The 22,388-nt window shown below is 36.3% G+C and overlaps 9 protein-coding genes across 9 annotated transcripts; 3 read left to right on the top strand and 6 right to left on the bottom strand.

The window, feature by feature from the left end:
* Positions 1 to 321: 321 nt before the first annotated feature.
* On the top strand, positions 322 to 5,870 carry L201_006059 (uncharacterized protein; the record flags this gene model as incomplete). Its single annotated transcript, XM_066221784.1, has 16 exons — positions 322 to 389; positions 453 to 594; positions 652 to 801; positions 873 to 1,235; positions 1,308 to 1,523; positions 1,608 to 1,817; positions 1,873 to 2,132; positions 2,182 to 2,330; positions 2,386 to 3,231; positions 3,294 to 3,721; positions 3,795 to 4,131; positions 4,216 to 4,571; positions 4,635 to 4,721; positions 4,793 to 5,389; positions 5,548 to 5,642; positions 5,705 to 5,870. 16 exons carry the CDS (start codon positions 322 to 324, stop codon positions 5,868 to 5,870), a joined length of 4,470 nt encoding a protein of 1,489 aa, XP_066077881.1.
* A 311-nt stretch (positions 5,871 to 6,181) lies between these two features.
* L201_006058 (uncharacterized protein) lies at positions 6,182 to 7,632 on the bottom strand (the record flags this gene model as incomplete). Its single annotated transcript, XM_066221783.1, has 6 exons — positions 6,182 to 6,379; positions 6,478 to 6,542; positions 6,634 to 6,898; positions 6,975 to 7,084; positions 7,159 to 7,215; positions 7,368 to 7,632. 6 exons carry the CDS (start codon positions 7,630 to 7,632, stop codon positions 6,182 to 6,184), a joined length of 960 nt encoding a protein of 319 aa, XP_066077880.1.
* Positions 7,633 to 8,507: 875 nt separating this feature from the next.
* On the top strand, positions 8,508 to 9,948 carry L201_006057 (uncharacterized protein; the record flags this gene model as incomplete). Its single annotated transcript, XM_066221782.1, has 7 exons — positions 8,508 to 8,579; positions 8,733 to 8,814; positions 8,914 to 8,987; positions 9,137 to 9,276; positions 9,393 to 9,486; positions 9,608 to 9,797; positions 9,899 to 9,948. 7 exons carry the CDS (start codon positions 8,508 to 8,510, stop codon positions 9,946 to 9,948), a joined length of 702 nt encoding a protein of 233 aa, XP_066077879.1.
* Positions 9,949 to 10,311: 363 nt separating this feature from the next.
* Positions 10,312 to 11,814, bottom strand: L201_006056 (uncharacterized protein; the record flags this gene model as incomplete). The annotated part of the gene is made up of 5 exons (XM_066221781.1): positions 10,312 to 10,786; positions 10,885 to 11,030; positions 11,155 to 11,219; positions 11,277 to 11,537; positions 11,709 to 11,814. The coding sequence occupies 5 exons, from the start codon at positions 11,812 to 11,814 to the stop codon at positions 10,312 to 10,314; spliced, it is 1,053 nt and encodes a 350-aa protein (XP_066077878.1).
* A 610-nt stretch (positions 11,815 to 12,424) lies between these two features.
* Positions 12,425 to 13,074, bottom strand: L201_006055 (uncharacterized protein; the record flags this gene model as incomplete). Its single annotated transcript, XM_066221780.1, has 3 exons — positions 12,425 to 12,554; positions 12,702 to 12,827; positions 12,899 to 13,074. The coding sequence occupies 3 exons, from the start codon at positions 13,072 to 13,074 to the stop codon at positions 12,425 to 12,427; spliced, it is 432 nt and encodes a 143-aa protein (XP_066077877.1).
* Positions 13,075 to 13,999: 925 nt separating this feature from the next.
* Positions 14,000 to 14,688, bottom strand: L201_006054 (40S ribosomal protein S14; the record flags this gene model as incomplete). The annotated part of the gene is made up of 3 exons (XM_066221779.1): positions 14,000 to 14,245; positions 14,340 to 14,442; positions 14,582 to 14,688. 3 exons carry the CDS (start codon positions 14,686 to 14,688, stop codon positions 14,000 to 14,002), a joined length of 456 nt encoding a protein of 151 aa, XP_066077876.1.
* Positions 14,689 to 15,082: 394 nt separating this feature from the next.
* L201_006053 (uncharacterized protein) lies at positions 15,083 to 16,469 on the top strand (the record flags this gene model as incomplete). The annotated part of the gene is made up of 8 exons (XM_066221778.1): positions 15,083 to 15,127; positions 15,191 to 15,262; positions 15,320 to 15,364; positions 15,416 to 15,508; positions 15,569 to 15,642; positions 15,693 to 15,896; positions 15,976 to 16,285; positions 16,350 to 16,469. The coding sequence occupies 8 exons, from the start codon at positions 15,083 to 15,085 to the stop codon at positions 16,467 to 16,469; spliced, it is 963 nt and encodes a 320-aa protein (XP_066077875.1).
* Positions 16,470 to 16,600: 131 nt separating this feature from the next.
* L201_006052 (uncharacterized protein) lies at positions 16,601 to 18,757 on the bottom strand (the record flags this gene model as incomplete). The annotated part of the gene is made up of 1 exon (XM_066221777.1): positions 16,601 to 18,757. One exon carries the CDS (start codon positions 18,755 to 18,757, stop codon positions 16,601 to 16,603), a length of 2,157 nt encoding a protein of 718 aa, XP_066077874.1.
* Positions 18,758 to 20,174: 1,417 nt separating this feature from the next.
* L201_006051 (uncharacterized protein) lies at positions 20,175 to 22,078 on the bottom strand (the record flags this gene model as incomplete). Its single annotated transcript, XM_066221776.1, has 7 exons — positions 20,175 to 20,404; positions 20,485 to 20,948; positions 21,035 to 21,159; positions 21,241 to 21,356; positions 21,439 to 21,594; positions 21,666 to 21,761; positions 21,844 to 22,078. The coding sequence occupies 7 exons, from the start codon at positions 22,076 to 22,078 to the stop codon at positions 20,175 to 20,177; spliced, it is 1,422 nt and encodes a 473-aa protein (XP_066077873.1).
* Between the last annotated feature and the right edge of the window lie 310 nt (positions 22,079 to 22,388).

Raw genomic sequence — 22,388 nt, 5'->3', positions numbered from 1 at the left:
CAGCGGCTAACTCGTCATTATCTTTATTCCTTACCCTCCCATTAGCCAACCCAATCTTACGTAATATCGAAGGCCCTTCAGATTATTTCAGAACCAAATTCAAGTTAACATGTCCAAGTTCATGTAATTTTGACTTTTGAATTCTTATATTTCGCATAACAATCGTATCTAACCCTATCTTTCTCCTTTCTTGCTCATCAGACCGATCCGCAAGCCGGAAGTCGTTCGCAGAGGCTTCCGGACCATCTTTTCCATCTTTCACCTTGCCAACTCACCTAAATCTCAAAACCACAATTGACGAAAAGGAGTAGAATTGTCAAAATGGATCCTTGGGCTCCTATAGATCAAAATGAGAAACGTTATGTTTCCTCAGACGTACCTAGACGAATGTAAGCTGAAATCCTCATTTTTTTAAGAGGTTAACAAGCTTATGCGTATTTTTTTTTTACCAGTAAACATATTCAATTTCAACCTTTCACACCTAAAGATATAGTGCAAATATCAGAAGTTCAAGTCAATCATTCTGATTTGTACCAAAACCACGAGGATGGAAGTAGAACAACAGCAGGACATGGTCCATTAGATGGTCGAATGGTAAGCTGGAAGAATCTGAGCGATCAGACAGAGAAGCTTATGATAATGATCACATAGGGTCCAAATGAAAAAGGAAAGAAATGTTTAACATGTGGTGAAGAAGCGGCGAAATGTGTTGGACATTATGGTTATGTCAAATTAGCATTACCTGTGTTTCATATTGGATATTTCAGACCTACTATTAATATGTTATCTTGTATATGTAAAGTGAGTTTGCTTTCTTTATTGTACCTTTCGATTTTTCATGATAGCTGATATTTATTGATAAAATCGAATAGACATGTGCAAGGGTATTATTACCACAGAATGAAAGATCAACATATCTGAAAAGATTTAGAAGACCTGGATTAGAATCATTACAGAGGCAATCAGCAGCAAAATCTGTATTAACGTTATGTAAAAAAAGGAATATTTGTGGATATTGCGGTTCAGCAAATGGTGTTGTTAAAAAATCTGGTCCAATGAAAATTAGTCATGAACCTTATAGAGCAAATAAGATGGCTGCCTTGAAAGAAGAATGGATGGGTACTTTCAAAACTGCCGTAGCTGACAATTCTGCTGTTGCGACTCATTTAAATAAAGCTGTAGAAGATTTAAATCCTCTTAAAGTTTTAGATTTGTTCAAGAGAGTTACTGCAGAAGTAAGTCAGCTGAAATACTAAGATGCCACTTTCGTCATCAAGAAGCTGATCATTGTTGCGACCTTTATACAGGATTGTGAATTGCTTTCATTACATCCAGATATAGGTAGACCAGAAGATTATATATGGCAATATATATCAGTACCTCCACCATGTATTAGACCTTCCGTAGCATCAGAAGCAGGAAACAATGAAGACGATTTGACTGCAAAATTAGCGGAGATTGTAAATATCAATAATAATTTATCTATCATGATGGACAAGGGTATGGGTATTGAGTTAATTACTGTGAGTAGCTGAATCCCTAACGTTAAAACATTGTAGGAAAACATTGTAGGAAAACATCGTAGGAAAGGCTAACCTGCTTTATAGTCAAATTGGGAAGCATTGGGTCAATCCGTTGCTCTATATATTAATTCTCAAGCACCGGGTATGCAAACACTAGGAGCTAAACCTATAAGAGGGTTTGTACAGCGTTTGAAGGGTAAACAAGGTCGATTCAGAGGTAACTTGTCTGGTAAACGTGTGGATTTCTCTGGTCGTACCGTTATTGGACCCGATCCAAATCTAAGAATTGATGAGGTGAGCTCAAAATCAATAATGGATGTGAAAACTAGCTTACTCCGCTTCTAAATAGGTTGCTGTACCGGAAAAGGTCGCTGTCAAATTATCTTACCCAGAACGTGTCACCGACTACAATAAGGCAGCGATGCAAGACGCTATCGTTAATGGATCCAGGTTACATCCTGGTGCTAATGTTTTAGAAAGAAGAGGTGATAATGGTCAGCCGCCTATGCGAATAGCGTTGCATGTTATGAAAGATCGAGAAGCTAGAAAACGATGGGCGAGAGATCTACAGATAGGTGATATAGTGCATCGACATGTACGGGATGGAGAGTGAGTTTGCCCTTCCTGCGGAAACGCTCAATGCTGACGCCAGCTTCAGTATTGTGTTATTTAATCGTCAACCGTCTTTGCATAAACTTTCGATCATGTGTCATAGAGTGCGAGTACGGCCATGGCGAACGTTCCGATTGAATGAGTGTGTATGTAATCCTTATAACGCAGATTTCGATGGTGACGAAATGAATTTGCGTAAGTCATCCTCAATCCTAGGTAAGTGAACTGATTTAGCTAATCACCCTTTTAGACGTACCACAGACCGAAGAAGCTAGAACAGAAGCGTTAGAATTGATGTCCGTGAAGAAGAACTTGGTAACACCGCGTAATGGAGAACCCATCATTGCAGCCATTCAAGATTTCATTACTGCATCTTATCTTCTTTCGCGGCGAGATAGATTTTTTGATCGTCAACAATTTGCTCAAATAGCATCTTATCTTGGGGATGCTAATTTACCAATAGAATTACCTCCTCCAGTAATTTGGAAACCAGTCCGAATGTGGACGGGTAAACAAATATTCAATCTTCTTATGAAACCCAATAAGGATTCTCATGTTTTAGTAAATCTAGAAGCCAAATGTCGTACTTTAGTTGATCCAGCTAAATCAGATAGATTTCCACCTGATATGTCACCTAATGATGGATATTTAGTCATTCAAAATAGTCAAATTATGTGTGGTGTATTCGATAAAAATACTGTTGGTGATGGTAAGAAAAATTCAGTATTTGGTGTTATATTGAGAGATTATGGACCTGAAGAAGCTGCGAAAGCGATGAATAGATTAGCCAAATTATCAGCAAGATTTTTAGCAAATATTGGATTTTCTTTAGGTATAAACGATGTTATTCCTGGACCTGTGTTATTCAATTCAAAAGATGCTAAAGTTGAAAAAGCTTATGAAAATTGTGATGATTATATTAATTTAGCTAAAAAAGGTAAATTGGAAAATTCTCCAGGTTGTGATCAAGAAGCTACTTTAGAACAGAAAATCTCTGGAACATTATCAGATGTCAGAGAAGCAGTCGGTAAGATATGTATGCAGGAATTAAGTAGACATAATGCTCCTCTTATCATGGCAACATGCGGTTCTAAAGGTGAGTCTGCTAACGTTTGTCAGCGCAACGATGTATTCAAAACTAATATACCTGATCCATAGGTTCCGTTATCAATGTCGCGCAGATGGTCGCCTGTGTAGGTCAACAAATTATTGGTGGTTCTCGTGTACGAAATGGTTTCCAAGATCGATCATTACCACATTTCAAGAAAAAATCTAAAAATCCACCATCAAAGGGTTTCGTTAGAAATTCTTTCTTTTCAGGTTTAACGCCCACGGAATTCTTGTTCCACGCTATGTCAGGTAGAGAAGGTTTAGTTGATACTGCAGTCAAAACTGCTGAAACTGGTTATATGGCTCGTCGTTTGATGAAAGCTTTAGAAGATTTATCTACACATTACGATTTAAGTGTAAGGAACAGTGTTGGTGGTGTAGTTCAATTCCAATATGGTGATGATATGTTAGATCCAGCTTGTTTAGAAGGTGATGCTACTCCTGTTGAATATGTTAGAAGTTGGACTCATGCTTGTGTAAGTTTATCTTCAGCGCTAGTTATCATCGTTTGTGATCTAGCTAATCTTGTTATGTATTTTATCTTCGTAGCGAACTGCCGATAGATCAGGAAAAGCATTATTACCTTACGAAGTAAGAGAAATTGCTCAACGTATATACCCTGAATCAATTATACCTCCTCCTCCACCACTTCAGAAGAAAGGCAGGGGTAGAAGAATTGTAGAAGAAGAACCAATTCCATATACTATTCCACCTGTACTTAAAGGTTGGGAAGGATGTCATGAGAAATATAGGGAGACAACATACAACTTCATCATGGAAAAGATCGTTAAAACTATGGTTGATCAACGTGTAGCAAGAGGTTTACCTGATGCGGATGATAAAGCTATGGCGGAAGAATATGAAGATTTATTGGTTTCTGAGGACCGTAAGTTTGGTAAAATCATCAAATTGGGTATTCACGAAGACAGAATCAAAGCTGACATTTAATTTTTTATTGTATTGTAAATAGGTGCTATCCGACAAGTTTTAGAAAATGCAAATAAAGTCACAGAATCCCAATTAAACTCATTCATCGAAAATTGCAGAATCAGATATTTAAGAGCAAAAATCGAACCTGGTTCTACAGTTGGTGCAGTCGGTGCACAATCAATCGGTGAACCTGGTACACAAATGACATTGAAAACTTTCCATTTTGCTGGTGTAGCTTCAATGAATGTTACTTTAGGTGTACCACGTATAAAAGAAATTATTAATGCAGCAAAAGTTATTTCAACTCCTATTATTACCGCTGAAATGAATATACCAGAATCTGAAACTGCGGCAAGAATAGTTAAAGGTAGAATAGAAAAAACCGTTTTAGGTGATGTGAGTGAAAACTCATAAAGAATTCACCTGTCTTCATATATACTAATCCTTTCTTTGCCATAGATCGCTTCTTGCATTGAAGAAAGTTGGACCAACGCCAATGCTTATATCGAAATTCATATCGATATGAAAGCTGTCAGAAGATTACAGGTGAGTACATAAGATTTGTGATCTGGTGAATATAGAGATTGATTCGATATCCAAACTTTACTACTTTTTAGCTTGAAATCACATTAGAATCGATCAAATGGGCATTGGTAGCCGCACCAAAATTGAAAATACCTGAAGGATCAATACATGTATCGGAAAAAACATCAAGAGTTAGATTATGGATTGATGAACCACCTAAACCCGATAAGGAAAATTCGAAAAACATAAATTCTGGTGGGATTTATGAAAGATTAAAATTCCTGAAAAGAGCTATAGCAGATATACAAGTTAAAGGATTACCTTCAATTGAAAGAGGTGTAGTAACTAAAGATGAAAAAAATGAAAGTTTGCATAAATTATTAGTTACTGGATATGGATTATCTGAAGTTATGGGTACAGAAGGTGTAAATGGATTAAAAACAAAAACAAATCATGTTATGGAAACTCAACAAGTTTTAGGTATTGAAGCTGCAAGATCAACAATTTATAATGAAATTCAACATACGATGAAATCACATGGAATGTCAATTGATCCAAGACATGTAATGTTATTAGGTGATGTAATGACTTATAAAGGTGAAGTTTTAGGTATAACTAGATTCGGTGTTCAAAAAATGAAAGATTCAGTTTTAATGTTGGCTTCTTTCGAAAAGACTACTGATCATTTGGTAAGTTTTTTTTTCCCCTTTCACAATTCCCTCGACACCTCTCCCAAAACACCCCTTCTATCCTACCTTGTCCTCTATACATAGCTTGTCCCATACCACTCCTCTTTTCTACTCACAATGACATTTTTTTGACCAATGCCTTTTTACCTTTCCAATAGTTCGATGCCTCATTATACTCCAAAAAGGATGAGATTCAAGGTGTTTCAGAATGTATTATTATGGGTACACCTGCGCCTGGTTGTGGTACTTCTCTGTGAGTTTTAATGTAAAAATATAACCGGATCCTGAATTGAGCTAACTTGGTGTCTATATCAGCGCTGCAATCGTCACTCCCGCACCATTCTTACCAAGAAAGAAACCTTTATTGTTTGAATCAGCTTATAAAGCAGGTCAAGATAGAGTTAAAGCTTATCAAGTTAACAATGCTAGTTATGTTAATGGTTTTGAAGGTGGAATGCCAATGCAAGTCGATGCTTATTAAAGCTCTCGTTTTGCTTGATTCTCGAATCTTGGTTCATTGTAGTTTACGAATTTAATGTATGGTATTTAATAATGCATATACTCTATATAACAATTCTAGCGAGATCATCCTTTGATAGCATCTAGTAAATATGGGTTTTGATTTTTACATAGCAAGCAAAGAACATTCATGAAAGAAAGGAAGCAACCAGCTCGAATATGAATTAATGATTAATATCACCGTCTAATCTATCTATCCGGACTCTATCTATCTGAGCACTGTGAAGAAGCAACATTATTCGATTTACTGTGCCTTTGAAAGCGTTCTACAAATTATACTGCAGGGGCGAGAATTGGGGCCTCACCAGTAGCATTTGATCTGGTGGCTGTTGAAGTGGTATTGGAGGAAGCAGCTGGTACTTGAGGTTGAGAAGTGGTGTCCAAAGATGAGGAATTAAGGTTACCTAATCTTTGATCCATTTCGACTCTAACTTTTTCGTATACTACGTCGATTGGAGGTGAGGAGTCGATCTATGATGAGAGGAAGACAAGAAATTAGCTTCCATTTACAATTGAACGGTTGTGATATATGCTATGAGTCGTAACGACATGAATAGCGTAAGACTCACTTCAACAACTTTTCCAAGTTTTCTATAATAATCAACAACAGGCATAGAAGTTTCGACGAAAGTTCCTGTATAGAATTATTAATGTGGTCAATATCAGATGACATGAATTACAGCATTACCTGATGATTACGTCCTGATATATCAAATGAAACTTACTAAATCTTTTAACAATAGATTCTTTATTATCATCATCTCTTCCAGAAGTTTTACCTCTTTCTAATAATCTTTCTAATAAAATAGCTTCAGTAGTTGAAAAGAATAAAACAAAACTTGATTTTACAACTGATTCATCAAATTTTAAAGCTTGATCCATTTTTCTTGGGAATCCATCAATCAAAAATCTACCTTTACCATTTGACCATGCTTCATTTTGTGATGATGGTGGTGATGATAAAGTTGATGACATCGCATTTTCAAGTAACTATCGAGATTTAATGATTCACAAATTAGATTAGCTAAATGAATTAACTTTGTGAGATAATAATAGCTAAACTCACTTTAATAGTTACTTCTTGAGGTACAATCTTACCTTCTCTAATGTATTCTGTAATCAATTCACCATATGTTGATCCAGGTCTATTTCTTTCTTCTCTAAGAAGATCACCGGCTGCGAAATGACAGATATCAATTTCTACTTGACTGAATCAAAAGAGCCTGTCTAAACTATAACTCATGACTTACCAGAAAGGTGTTTGAATCCATAATCTGCTACCAATCTTTCACATTGTGTGCCTTTACCTATAGCAACAAGCAGGAATGATTAATACAAGTTCCTTTTCTAGGGCAATTCTTCCTTCACTCTAATAACTATCTACTCTGAATCCCTGGCGTTGTTCATGAAACGTATAGCACCGACAATTCATCCACCTATAATTACACGCTACACTTACCTGCACCTGGACCTCCCAAAACGAAAATGACCGTTACTTTATTTTGATCAAATACTGGTTTATCAGATAAAACAGCTTGTTCAGGTACAGCTTTAGCATCTGGATTAGATGGATGAGCTGGAGCGTTTCCTTCTGGATGAGGTTTAAGTGTTTCTGAAGAAGGACCAGTGGAGGTAGTAGTTGAGTTGGAATGAGGAGTAGAGGTAGAGGTGGACTCTGAAGAAGAGGATGAAAATACTGCTTTGATGGAATCGATCACTGTCATATTTACTATTGTTTGCTCGAAATGTATGTATGATAAGACTATGAGAAAGATGAAGATGAGAAGAAGAATGATCCAAGTCAGATATCCTGTCAATAAGTATTCAGTAGATTGAATCGGATATGTCCCAAAGCGTGAATGTGCAGTACAGTAAAGTAACCGAGTAACCTGTAACTGAGTGGAGTATCCGCGTAGCATAAGTGGCACAAGGTACATAGTGCACCTATCAAAGCATCGTCGAACGTGAGTTATCAATCGTTCTACACCTTTATAATAGCGGCCTGATGAGTGCATATTAGCGGAAGCGAACCTCAATAAGCGGTACATGTCAAGTTGATTAGCTCAAAGATTTGAATTAGCGATGGAACGATACACTTCTCTCGAGATCATTACGAATAATTCAAGCTATATGAGCATCAAATATCGAATTTACTGCCAATTGAACCAGTCTAAGTAAGTCTTCAAAGCACTATTATTGTGTGTTAGATCATATACCATAGCCTATCCACATACTGTTATCGTTTCAATATGATGCATACCATCAAAAATGACACCAAGAATATCATTCAAACATGACGTCGATTCCTAAAATCTCGTTGACTGCCATTCAGCATTACAGAAGCATTAGAAATTTTCCTTAATTTCACTTCCCACAAGTGATCAGGCAATACAAATGTTTGTAATAACGATGACATATATATCTTAGAGCCCGGTCCGACTTTTACTGTCCGATATGACGTGAATTCTATTTCCATCAAAGCCATATATATGGACATACAATTTTTCCATTTTATTTTCGTAAATACAATAATAATATTTTCCTTCACTTGCTTGACTTCTTCCTCAACGATTGCTAATAACAGAAAACTGTATATAAAATGGGTCGACGAATGCCAAGAGTTTATTTAATCCGTCATGGAGAAACTGAATGGTCTTTAAATGGTAGACATGTACGTTTTAAGCTCTTCATGAATGAAATGCAGAATCGAGTCTGGAGAAATTCCAAGTAGAACTCAAAAACCTCTTGACGGAAAAAAAATGCTAATTTGTTGAACATGATTTACTTATCTATCTATCCATTGGATAAAATGGGGTTTGATTAGACCGGTGTAACAGATATTCCATTAACTGAAAATGGTGAAAAAATGGTTAAAGAGATGAGTCCAAAGATGATGGGTAAAGGAAGTAAGTCAATGTCAATCAATATTCGTGTCATTGTTTGTTTTACTATAATACTGTAGATAAATTGACTTTATGAAACTGTACTTGTACTGTACGTAACAGAATTAATCAACCCAAATCATTTAAGACATATTTTCATTTCACCTCGTCAAAGAGCTCAACGTACTGCTGAATTAGTAAGTCTACACCATTCATGTTTATCAATACACATCTTTAAGTGGCAGCAGATATGCTCGATATGCTCTTCGAATTCATAAATACCAAATCTTACATTGATATCTGGTTAAATTCATGCTAATTGATTATACTGTTCATTTTAAATCAGTTATTTGGCGATAACAAACCAACCAAATGTAATTTTGAAACAGATCCTGATGTTGGAGAATGGGATTATGGAAAATATGAAGGGATGCTAACTAAAGATATTAGAAAAGACAAAGCTGATTGGGATATTTGGTCTGATGGGTAAATCTTCCTTTTGTATCTCATTAAGGATATATCTTAATGGATAAGAAATCAGAAGTTTCAAAATCAATTTTATATCTTCGAAAGTTACTGATTTATCTAATTTGACGAAATAGTTGTCCACCTGGTGAAACACCAGGAGAATCACCTGAACAAATGACTGAAAGAGTTGATAGAGTAATTTCAAAAGTTAGAGCTATTCATAAAGCTGTAAGTTAAACCCATTCCTGCTTGATAGGAAGAATGCTCCAAAGTTTTGATTATGGACAACTCGCTTCATATTCACATATATATCAAATGCTGAATGTTGTATCCTTTTCTTACTTCGTAGGCCGAAGACGCAGCAGATACACCAGAAGAAGCAGATTATGCAGATGTTATCATTTTCTCACATGGTCATTTTTCAAGATCGTTTATCGCTAGATGGTGTGATTTACCGATTAAAACCGGTTATCATTTTAGTGCAGAAGCTGGTGGTTTAGCTGTTTTAGGTTATCAACATAAAACGTTGAAAGAGCCTTGTGAGTGACATTTATTGGTGATCATTGACATATGCTTTCTCAGATTGAGCGTCATTTTATTTATAAAGGGAGCTGATTTCATATACCTTTCCGAACATTAGCTCTATTAGGTCTCAATTGGTACACTGAAGAAGGTTTAGAAAGAAGATAAACGTAGACAAGTAAAATATAGATTGTATCCTATACAGAGCTAGATGATGAAATGCACTGAAAAACACAAACTCACAGATCCCAAGTAGTTCATCCAATATCTGAATTGTTCTGTTTCCATGCAATTGGAAACGTTACATTATTGCATGGCCAGATGCCATTCCTCAATCTCACACATATCGCTATCAGCAACATTTGGAGCGGTTCTCTGTGTTACGTGGTACATATGCATGAAATCTATAAATGGCTTATTTTAGAGAGTATCTCTTCCCTTCTATCCTCATTCTTTAAGCTGAACATCTCGCAACTTTTAATGTTTCTCCTCGTAGCCCAAAACAATCTAATCTGATGTACTCATCATTATCTATCTCTTTTCAAAAAGATATTTACCTACACCCCAAGTTTCACCACCATCTAAAGCAAAGAATTCTGCGCAAGCCATAAAGAAAACTCTAAATCTATAATAAGTTTTCTTACCTTGATCTTCACCTAAATTATCAATTAATTCTTTCATAGCTTTTTTACTATTTTTATCTTGATTAATTAACCAACTTTCTAAAGTTTTTGAATAATTTGTACCATTAATCCATTTTGAATTTTTTAAAATTAAATCTTGTTGAAAATATGTAAATAAATCAAATGAAGGCATTGTTCCACCACTAAAAAAAGTTTGTGCCATCCATCCATCATCAGATTCAAAATGATATGGTTGTGTTCGATGACAGAATATATGTATAAATAATTTTCCACCAGGTTGTAACCACGTAGAAACCTTTTTAAATAATGTTCCATAAGCTTTCATATGTTCAAACATTTCAATTGACATTATATGTGTGAATCTATAGAAATATGAAATAGTCATGGGAATTGGTGGTATTATTAGCTTTACTTTCTTATCAATTTGACGATAAACATATGTGCGTTGGATTTTACTTACTGTTCTTTCTCCTCAAAGTCATAAACGTTTACATCACCAGTGATGACTGTTACATTCTTATATCCTTTTTCAGCAGCAACCGAATCGATGTATTCTTTTTGTGTACGCGAGTTTGAAAGCATCTTGATTTGAGCAAGAGGGTAGTGCTGTAGTATATGCAATAAGTTGTATCAGCTCACACTTCACATTGTTTCATTCGTGATTCAATAACTTCTTCCAGTTGACTATGTATTGACTATATATTCAGATTAGGGTAATGATAATACTCACTTCAGCTAAGAATAAACCTAAACTACCCCAACCACAACCCAAATCGAGAATTTTCAAACCTTCACCTTCTTTACCGACCTCACCACCATCTTTTGGATCACCAACATTTCTTAAACCTCTACCTAATTTTGCATCTTTACAATAAGAAGATAACATTAAATCTTCAGATTCAGCTAAAGTTTTAATCTTTGGTGCAGAAGGATTATCTAAATCTTCCCATAAACATGATGAATATTTCATTCTTGGTCCCATACATAATGCATGGAAAGATGTTGGAACTTCATAATGTTGTTCATTGGCTTCAGATGTATGTGTTGCTATTGGTCTACTATGTAAATCTCTTACAAATTCCATTTTAGCTTCGTGATTTGCTCCAAATGATCCTATCAGAATGGACAGCGTAGGATAATTAGCGATTTATCGTGAAGGATATTCACGAATACTTCATAGTATGCTCCTTGCAACATCCTCGGTCTCTTCTTCCCTTGATCACCATTATTTCTCTTATCTCTTCTATCGACCTATGACCCTTCTTCCTGATCTCAGTAACTCACCATGATCAATCTCCCTTAATCTCTTTCGACACAATTGTCTGATAACAGGTCTCAAAGCAGCATCAGGTATATAACCTTTATCGAGTAAACCGTATGCGTAATCCATTTTTAATGTAGTAGAAGAGGTCTTCAATGACTATTTTGACGTTAGTATTCTTGGTAGAGTGCAAAAGACACAACAAGAAGTATATATATATTTGTTTTGAAGATGTAAGACAATGATCAAGCGTTGTCGAAATGCATAAGACACGAATCAGTTGTCTATTGACTTTTTCCCAAGCCAATTTGATTCATTATTTATATTCTGCTAACGATGACGATGTTGAGCCGGTAAGGTGACTATCGTTATATTATTCTCACTTGTCAATTATTTCACTATCAACGGCTTATTTTACCCTTATCCCCGTACCATATTTCAAGGCACGATCGGAATACCAGCGATAGATCGAAATAACCATACTCTGCAACACGTGAATTGAACAAACGTAGTTCTTGTGGACAATTGGTTATAAATGAATGACATGCATGATACGTATGGTAGTGGTGAATATTGAATGTTATATTATACTTGGGTTTTAATTCATTCTTTGATCCTTTTGTATTATACAAATGATGTTATTATACTTGCTGAAACGGTTAATGGGTTGATTATGTAATGATAGTTTTCAAGTCATTCCTCCTGCAGAGAGAAATTATCGGTTCTCTCGAGAATTGGCTTATTCAGTTTGGGCGGGAGTTTCAGCGCTGGCTGAAGGAGTACCGAAAGCTTCCTCTTTCGAGATAATAGGTAATACGGGTCCTTCATCATATAGTGTTGAATCGGCTGCGTCCTCAATTCGGAATTGGCTGTAAAAGGGAAGTATGTTAGCTTTATGATCTGGTTGTTTCTCATGTATGATTACTTCAATCGGAGTGGATCAAGGGTGTCGGTCCGAGAGGGTGATGGATAGGAGTAACGATCGATATATGCAGAACATGAAAGGTCATACTTACAAGGTACTGTCTTGAGGATATGAATCTATATCACCGAAATGATAGATATAAGAATGAATAGCTTTATTTTCAAAGATGATTGTTTCGTTGGTTGCATTTTGTCCAGGATATGTTAAAATTCCAGTACTATTGTTCGAATATATATGTCAGTTTGACATCGAGGAACTACAAACCAGGACATATGCAAATCAACTTACAACGTATAATTACCTGAACCACCTGTCCAACCTCTATTATAACCTGCTATTTCTACGTATTTCTCAGGCCAATAACCTGTAAATTTGACTTGATCTACTCTCTTGACTAAAGGAGCAGCATTGATAGATAATATCGAGAGTAAAGCAATGGAGAATAATGAGATGAATGATATCATGGTGATTTGATTTATTTGATGATTATGTAGTAGAAACAGTTAAGATATACTTGAGTGTGCAGAAGATATGTTATCGTAGTATCGTATGTTTTGATTAAAGCTGAATTGGTTAGATGGAATTGAAACGAAGACGGAAGTCTCTTATATATCTTCCTCCTCCTGGCATTCAATGAAGATAGTATCGCAATTTCTGATTATACCATAACCTCGGTCAAATTCGCTAAAATCATTAAAGCTAGAGCTACCTTTGACTGTTGTGTATCTGTTGGATACTCCAGGAAGTGAGTCTTTTGATCAAACGCTCCACTTTGATCCTTCTTAACTACTTTCGTCATTTGCATCCATCGTTCCGTGAGTGATGATCAGCTGCACAGCATGCGTAAATTTGAACGTCAGTCTCAGTTTCAAGCTTATATTTAGGCGTTGAATGTGAATCTAGCAGTTAGGCTGTGTATATTCCCACGCATACAAATGTCAGAGGCACACAAATAAAACGCTATATTTCCTGAACTCACAAATCAAAAAACTTATATTGTATTTGAACATGTAGCCTTACAGTCTATGCTATTATCTACAGAACAAGAACAATGACGCAAATGTAATGAGGTATGGATCAAATGTACCACACCACGCATGCAAAGACTAACATTCGCAACTTTCGACAAGTTCAGGTAGCAGGCGAGCCACGGAATAATAGCATATCTGATTGTTTATGTTTCTATAGAACTAATGAAAGATGTATAGATGTAAAAAAAGGAGAATATGCAATTAGTGCGTGCTACGCGGCGACCAAATACGACTAAAACTTTTTTTTACTTTTTTTCTTGGTATCTAATTTAATCCGATTTTAATTGATCCATCAAAAAGGAAAGAAAAAAGATACAAGATTGTTGTATATAAGGGATATAGACAAGATGTAAATGACCTAAAGTCTTCTACCTCTTCTACCACCCTTTCTTCTAGTAGAATCTGATGGAATTGGAGTAACATCTTCAATTCTACCGATTTTCATACCAGCACGAGCTAAAGCTCTTAAAGCTGCTTGTCCACCTGGACCTGGTTGTTTGGTTCCGGTACCACCAGTAGCTCTAAGTTTGACGTGTAAAGCTGTAATTCCAACTTCTTTACATTTGGCAGCAACATCTTGGGCAGCTAACATCGCAGCGTAAGGCTAATAGAACATGGAAATTTATGATTAGCAAATGTAGTGGATGAATCAAATGAGTTGATGGACAACACTACTGCACAACAGGAAAACAACTTACAGATGATTCATCTCTATCAGCTTTGACTTTCATACCACCAGTGACTCTTGAGATGGTTTCTTTACCGGAGAGATCGGTAACGTGGACGAAGGTATCGTTGAATCTGTAAAATGAATACAAGGTATTAGTCAATCCTTATCAGTCTACAGATTATTCGACTTCATGTATCATGTCAAGCTACACCTAATCTCCTTCAACCCATCCATTCCTAATCCCATGTTGAATCACGAAAAACAACTTACGAGGCGAAGATGTGAGCAACACCGAAAACATTTTCACCTTCGGCAGCGTTAGGACCGAGGTTGACAGCAGCTTGCTCTTGAGGAGCTCTAACTTTCTTTGGGGCCATTTTGTTTTGTCGTATTTGGTTTTGATGGATGAAGAAGAGAAATAAGAGTAACTTTGAACAAAATTGAAAACTGAAAAATACCATGCAACAACAGACGAGCAGCATCCAAAACGATCATGCAGGCTAGCAGCAATTTTTTACGGACTGACGGAATTTAGCGGGAATTTTATGATCTCGTCAAGTGGCATTCTGAATGTGGGAGTATTTGATTCCGTCTCAGCACATGCCAAGATTTGGAGACCCCGCTAAATGCTGTTTCGCTATGATTACCCGGTTGAACCACTACTTGACCTCAGGTCATGTCAATGCATATTTGTTACCTTATCCCCTCCATATTTCATATAACTTCTCATCTGTTCGCTCTCAACAACAAAGTCTGACACCAGAATATAAGATGGCATCTCGCGATCTGCCTCCTGTGGCTCCGCGATGTCCTGAAGTAAGCTATCATATTTTTTTGTCGTATGAACAACGTGTCGGAAGTAGCTTACATTCCCACTAGACTCACGATGTTCCAACTCTTGTATTATCATTGATGCTATGCACGGGACTGGTCGTAAGCTATCTCCCTCAAGTAAGTATGAGCCTCTCCCTTCACTCTGTCAGTCTAGTCGCTGATGATACACTGTAGCATTTCCGAATCATTAATGCTAAAACATCGGAAGGCTTCTCACCGGTACGCTATCGATTTACAAGTGACTTTGGATGTAGCTAAAACGATGATCAGTGGTACTTGTTGCTTGGAGCGACCTCATCGGCATCTGGGATGCTCAATCTACTTATAGTACAATGGCCGCTATTCAGGTGTTGTAGTATAATTGTAAGTCTCAGCGGCATGGATGTGGGGTTTGGCATAATGGTAGTTGAATATGGATGATAGAGTGCTGGTAGATGCTTTGAATCGTTGCTTGGATTCTTTCAAGTCACTCTACAATGGTTGTTATTCACCATAATGTGAGCTAGAGTCTGGTCGTAGACCTTATCCTTGCTGACTCAGCATAAAGCTTGGTCCTGTACCTTACTTATTTCCCTAAACATCTCAAATACCAACGAGTGATGCCACTAGAATCCGATGTCAATGGAGATTATGGTGCTACAAGCATTTATGAGTCTGGTGAAAGTCCGTCTTCAAACAACGGTGGAACCGTAACTACTACACCGGAATGGAGATTAGCGGTGACACTTGGCTTAGTGGTATTGTTACACTTGTGAGTAGGATCCTTTGCCTTGCAAAGTCATAATCCTTAGGAAGATATACTGCTAACTGACCATGATGTACATATATAGATCCCTCCTCTTCCTTTTATCCATCTCGTTGCTTCTTGTCTTACCCGATACGATCCCGGCACATCCCTATCTACGCTACTTAGCCACTTTCCTAGGTATATCTGGAACAATATTAGCTGTCCTGCAGTATGCTCCTCAGATATACAGAACATATCATACCAAACTTGTTGGAGCTTTGAGTTTAGGCACGATGGCTATTCAAGTCCCGGGAAGTGTTCTTTTCGTCTTGAGTTTGGTATTCAGACCAGGTACAGATTGGACAAGCTGGTTAGCTTATGCTGTTACTGGTGCTATGCAAGGGGCTTTACTGGTAAGTCAGCTTTCGGTCACTTGTTTTCCCAAACGTGCTAAGCTCACAGATTATTCATCATCAGGTTATCTGCATTCTGTGGAAGCGAAGGCAAAAGAGTCTTGGAATCGATGATTTCGGTAATCCTATCAGTACAATCGATCCACAAGATAGCGAAAGGCGTCCTCTCATCAACGATAATTAACGACAACATAGAACCGCAGTAACATTATAATTGTATGCATATTTCATTTACAAATATTGGATACCGATAGTTTCGTCATTAATCTGGGCTCAGCCCTAACATAACGCATCATCAAAGCTCATTAATCATAATTAGGCGAAATAAGGGTTAACTTCAACTTGATCCATTTTATCTTTTTCGCTTTCTAAACCAAACGTTCCAGGAGTAGGAATATGTTCTTCTTTTTCAGGTTCTTGATCATTCTTTTCTGAGCCTAAACCTAAACCATTTGAATTCCCGAGATATGATGGAGGTAATTTCATTTTCAAACTGCCTCTACCTCTTCTTATTGGTAAACCTGATATGGAACCTCCTAAAGCCAAAGATGAAGTTTGGCTATTGAAGATTGATTGAGTTGGACTTATTGAACAAGGTGAAAATAAAGGTACATTAGAATTAAATGAAGGTAAATATTCGTTACCTAAAGTTTTTGGTGAAGTTAATAAAGAAGGTGGTGTAGGACAAGGTAAAACTGATGGTCTAATAATTACAGACATTCTCCTTCTTGGTAATACCCCTAAAGATGGACTTTCAGTTGAAACTGTTGAAGGTAAACCGAAAGAAGTTCTGGATGAAGGTCTTCTTTCAGTTAAAGATGATTTTCTACCTAGAGACATTTGAACCAAAGATGGATTTAGAATTGATTCAATTGATTGATCAGGTAAACTTCTTCTTGGAGTAGGTATGATAATTGAAGATGGTGATGAATTGTCGGCTCCTACTTTAGTATCTATCTCTGTTTGAGTTTCGGTGATATTGCTAATTTTTGAAGTATTATCCAAAGTCGGAAATAAAACAGATGAAAATGAACTTATCGAAGGCAAATCTAATGGAGAGATGGGTAAAGATGGTGAATCATTTCTATCGAGGGCTTTTAAGATTGGTGCTCTGGGTAAAATCTTCGAATCTGGTCTAGGTGAAAATATTGAACAATCGAAGATTGGGGATGATTCTTCGATATTTCTTTGTATCTCGGTTTCCTTATTGATTGCTGAAACTACGTTGACAGTGGAACGACCTAATCTACTTGGATAAGTTGATTTATTAAAACTGGATGAAGGATTAAAACATGGTGTGAAGAATTCTTCTTTTTCTGTGTCCGGTTTTGGTGAATTATCTTCTTCTTGCTTGATTTTATTACTTTCAATTTCCGTATTGTCAATTTTAGTTTCTTCTTCTACCTCTTCTTCACCATCTAAAACAGGTGATAAAACAGAAGAATGTGATTTACGTAAATTCAATTTTGGTAAAAAAGGCATTTCTAAAGGTGTATCAACTCTTTGTGTAAATGGTATTTCGCTTGAGGAAGATTGTTCAGCTCCTTCAGAACTTGTTGTATTGGTAAGATCATTATTCTCATCAATAAAAGTTGGAATACTTGTTAAACTCAAATTTAAAGTTAATTCTCTTGTTCGAGTAGGTGGCCAATCTGAACCTCTTCTTTCTCTTTCTATAAGTTCATCATCTCTTCTTGCCCATACTCTTTGTAATGGATTAAATGTATCGTCCGCATTGCTTCCGTCTGAGTGAAACTGTCCTTCTTTCTCAAACCTCGAATCTATCGAATTTGATTTGATTTTAAAGCTTGAAATTGAGATCGAGTTCTTCTTTGGACTTGAGAATATATTCTTTGATTTTCTCCCCCAAGTACTGAAATCTAACTTGATCAAACTTGTTCTTTTTCTTCTTCTTCCATCATCATTACTCTCAACATCTTTACCATCATGAGCTCGGACATCTGAAGTGGTTGAATTATCACTTTCATCTGATTGACGTCTTTGAAAATCGATAAAATCCCTTTGTGATGTACCGAATTCAGTTGATGATCTAGGTGACCAAGTTTGATTATTCCAACTAGGCATTTTTTTTAATTCTGGTCTTATACTTCTGATTGAGCTTGTATTTGAAAACGATTTATGAAGTGATTGTGATTTTGGATCTACTAGTCTAAAATTTGGATTCAAATATGTATTAAAAGAATGTTGACTTCGATGATGATCGTTATAATCATAGTTATCATTATCGTTATCGTTAGAAAAATCCGAATATGAAGTTTGAAGTTCACTTGAACTGTACGAATAACTTGATGTTGTATTGGTAGTTGAAGTTGATGATCTTGAAAAAAATGGAATGGACAATGATATTGAAGAAGGTACTGATAAATGCGTAGGAGGCGATTCAGGTGATATTTGCGTTTGAGCTTGAGGTTGTTTTTGAGTATGTGGGTCAGTATCAACTATTTGCGACATTTTGAATAATATATGTATTCTATATGTATACTTGTGTGAGTTTAGGGGTATTCTATACAATCAATAGTTCTTTATACCTCCGCGATTAGATTGAATTCTATTCCTTTTCGAAGATATCTAATATGAAGAATTATAGATTGTTTAAGTATATTTAAGAAACAGAAACAAATTACGCGAGCGGCGCAATTGATTTATGATTTTCTTCCTAAAATTTCGACTGGAATTTATAACCAAAAGAAAAAAAAACAGTGAGTGTGTTATATAGTCTATATATAACAGTGAGAAAATAATGGTAAATGTGAATAAGAGTGGGAAAAGAATTGAGAACAAGAAATGCCTCACTTAATTTTTTACGTTTAAGCGTAACTTAACCTTTTATCAAAACTCGTAGATCTTCATTCATTTGTAGCTGTTTATAAGTGAGAAGCTACCTCACCTACAGTCGTATACAATTGTACTGTCTGGGACTTTAGTCTGATACCAATTTATGAGGATGTTTTGTTACTCACTATCAAAATAAGAATTGATTGAATCAGACTAACTTTGCCGAATAAATGAGCAATTAGTCTAATCTATGATGTTTTGTATTTGGTTCAGAATATATATATATATATATATACAACTCGTACTAAAGAACATTCTTCGGTTCTGCTCATTATGATGAAACATCCTCAAAACGCCACTCATCATTTCTAAATAAGCATACTGAAATCAAATGTTTCGTACATGAATTGACTGTATCGGAGATTTTATTGCGAAGATACTCAATTTTGTTGTTCGCAAGTGGTGTAGTAGAGAAACAACGGATATTCTACGCACAAGTAAAAACTCAGATCTTTCAATGAGAAAGGTTTTCTCAAATCAGGCTGAAACATTCATAATCAATGATCTTGTCTCAAAATGAAACCCTATCATATGTACACATATTATACTACACTGCAGAAGGAAGTGGCGTTTCGACTTTGATTGAAATTCATTTCAGCCACTTACTCCTCCTACCTGTTCTGTGGATAACAACTATTGTACAGTAAGTACGAGTAGTCCTCCATGTGATTGCTCATCTTCCCAAATCAATGGCACAAGCACACAAGCATTAGCAAATATTCCATCGCATATCGGCATGTCATATCCGCCTTAAGCTGGAACCCTCTTGAAAGAAATTTTCTGAGTCTATGCATTGCATTTATGATCTATTATAGGAATAAAGTAAAGTTTTTATTCGAACTTTGAAAAAATTACGAAATATGGGAGACCGAAAAGACTTTCTCGTATGAAGAGTAGAATACTATTCTAACAGGTACAGTGCGGTCCCACCAGTCCAGCGTTAGAAGAGTAGTGTGTAGCAGGACGAATGGATGATGGCTGTTCTTGAAACGATTGATCCGCTGATATGACAAAAGTGCTCATCATAATCGACCTAAAGTTTTCCAGTTTCCATGCGGACCCTCTCTTCGACCTGTTTAGCTTTTTCCCTAAGAATTTCCTCATCGATAGCGTTTGGATTATGATGGATGATAACTTTTTTATCTTCGATTGAATTATGATTCTCACCCAAAAAGAAGTTGGTAGTAATGAGTCCTGCTATAAGTGGCACAACACATAAGACTAGGGTTGGAACTTCCAGATACCATGCTGTATCGAGGTATGCTAGTGGGAAAAACAGAAAAGCTCTCTCAGTACACTAACATTGATGTTAAGCTTGAATATTTCAAAGGAATTCAACTTACATTTGATAACCAATTCTCGATGAACTTTAGTTGCTCTGGCAACTTTGATAGAACCATAAATATTATTAATCTGAGTTTGATTCAAATAAGGCCCCAAGTTTGCTTTGAGATGTTTTGGTAATTGATTTGTCCAAATGGCTGATGAAATTGCACCTCCTATGGCACCACCAATTCTAGTCCATAAAGCTAATAATGCCATTGCTAAAGCCATATCTTGATGTGGTACTGAGCCTTGTGCAGCAACTTGTGATCCAACTACAGAACATGCTCCCCCCATTGATATAATCACTGGACCCATAACCATTAAAGCATCAGACCTTGTGATATGTCGTGTCTGTACGTAAACTATAGCTTGTCCGACGATTCTCAATAATAATCCGGTAACTTGTAAGTACTTATAACGATGTGTATATCTTTGAATCAGACCTGCAACCACACCAAAAAGACATAAACCGACTGTTGTTCTGTGTATCAAACCAGTTTAGCACGTCAATTTCAGTTCCTCAATTTTAGACCCAATCAGATCCACATCAAAGACTTTCCGACTTACATATTAGAGAAGAAAGCATAATCTCTGGCTGACCAATCGACAACAACATATACCCAAGAAAGGTAGTATGTACTGTGAATGTAACCAGATAAATAGTAAGAGAAATCGATGACGCATGAGCAGATCTGTAGAAACGGTTGCGGGTGTAAGCTTGAATCGAATTTTCGTAGTGAACTGCGGATAGCAACGGAGTTTGTCTAGCTCACCAAAGATTTGTTTAAAATTCTTCGAGGCATAATAGGATGTTTGGCGAATCTCAACTCCCAAACGGTGAAGACAATCATCAGGATTCCACCAACCACGAACATTGCGATGAGTGAAGCTATATGATAATTATAGCAAAAAATTTCAATTAGCGGAGGAAACAACTGGAAATCTTGAAACGACGAAGTGTTACTACTTACGATTTTTCCAATGATTTTTAGCAGAACTATAAAGAGTAAAAGGTAGAAGAAGTAAGGCCCAAGCAAATGCCATCAGAAGTAAACCGATAATATCAATTAGTTCCCCATAATGAACTATCATTTGAGTTAAAGATTTTTTGGAACCTTGTTCTTGACCTAATGCACAAAGTGAAACGTTAAAATTGATTGCAATTGAGTTCAAACAAAAGGAACTTGATGTAACTTACAAGTTGATGTGGTTGATCCTTGAAGAGCATATACATTAGCGATTAACGCTATACTTCCCCACAAAATCCAAATTTTCCATCCACTAAAGACGAGATCTGGTTTTATTGTATATCAGCCTGGTGCTCAATTACAGTTAAAGAGGAAAGATAGCAACGATGAATGACCAGAATAACTTACATAAAGCTTCAATTTTTGTTACACCAACATCTTGTTCGATAGATTCATGTAAAGAATCTTGTTCATCTTTACTTAGTGTCGGAACATGATGATCCCCCCCATTTTCAGGATGACCAATCTCTTTTTTGGCGTTAAGTTGATCTTCAGTATGGGTATGAGTCAAAGAAGGTCTTTGTGAATCGTGATTATCGTTGTCTACAGAATTCTGTTCTGAAGAAAATCTACTTGTTGCCATTTTGAATGCCTCGATTATCGCGAATGGAAAACCACCAAATTTGTGCTGACTTGAAGATAGACCAAGTGGTATAATATTCTTATAACTTTTATGATATCTTTACGTTGAACGATAGAAAATATTGGGATTCAAAAATTGCTTGATGTTTGATGTGGAAGGTTTTTATACCTTATCGTCATGTCATGTTAGCCATCTCCGCTCATGAGAAGGAAGGTAGCCTTCACTTCTAGTTAAGCTGTAGTTTAGTTATCGGAACGAAAGACAAAACGAAAAAAAAAAACTAAAAAAAACTATTAAATTGTTATCTGAT

This window comes from Kwoniella dendrophila, chromosome 8, assembly GCF_036810415.1.
Source record: "Kwoniella dendrophila CBS 6074 chromosome 8, complete sequence".
Classification (NCBI taxonomy): domain Eukaryota; kingdom Fungi; phylum Basidiomycota; class Tremellomycetes; order Tremellales; family Cryptococcaceae; genus Kwoniella; species Kwoniella dendrophila.
Note: the sequence above shows the minus strand (reverse complement) of the source record. Positions and strands in the feature narration are given on the sequence as shown.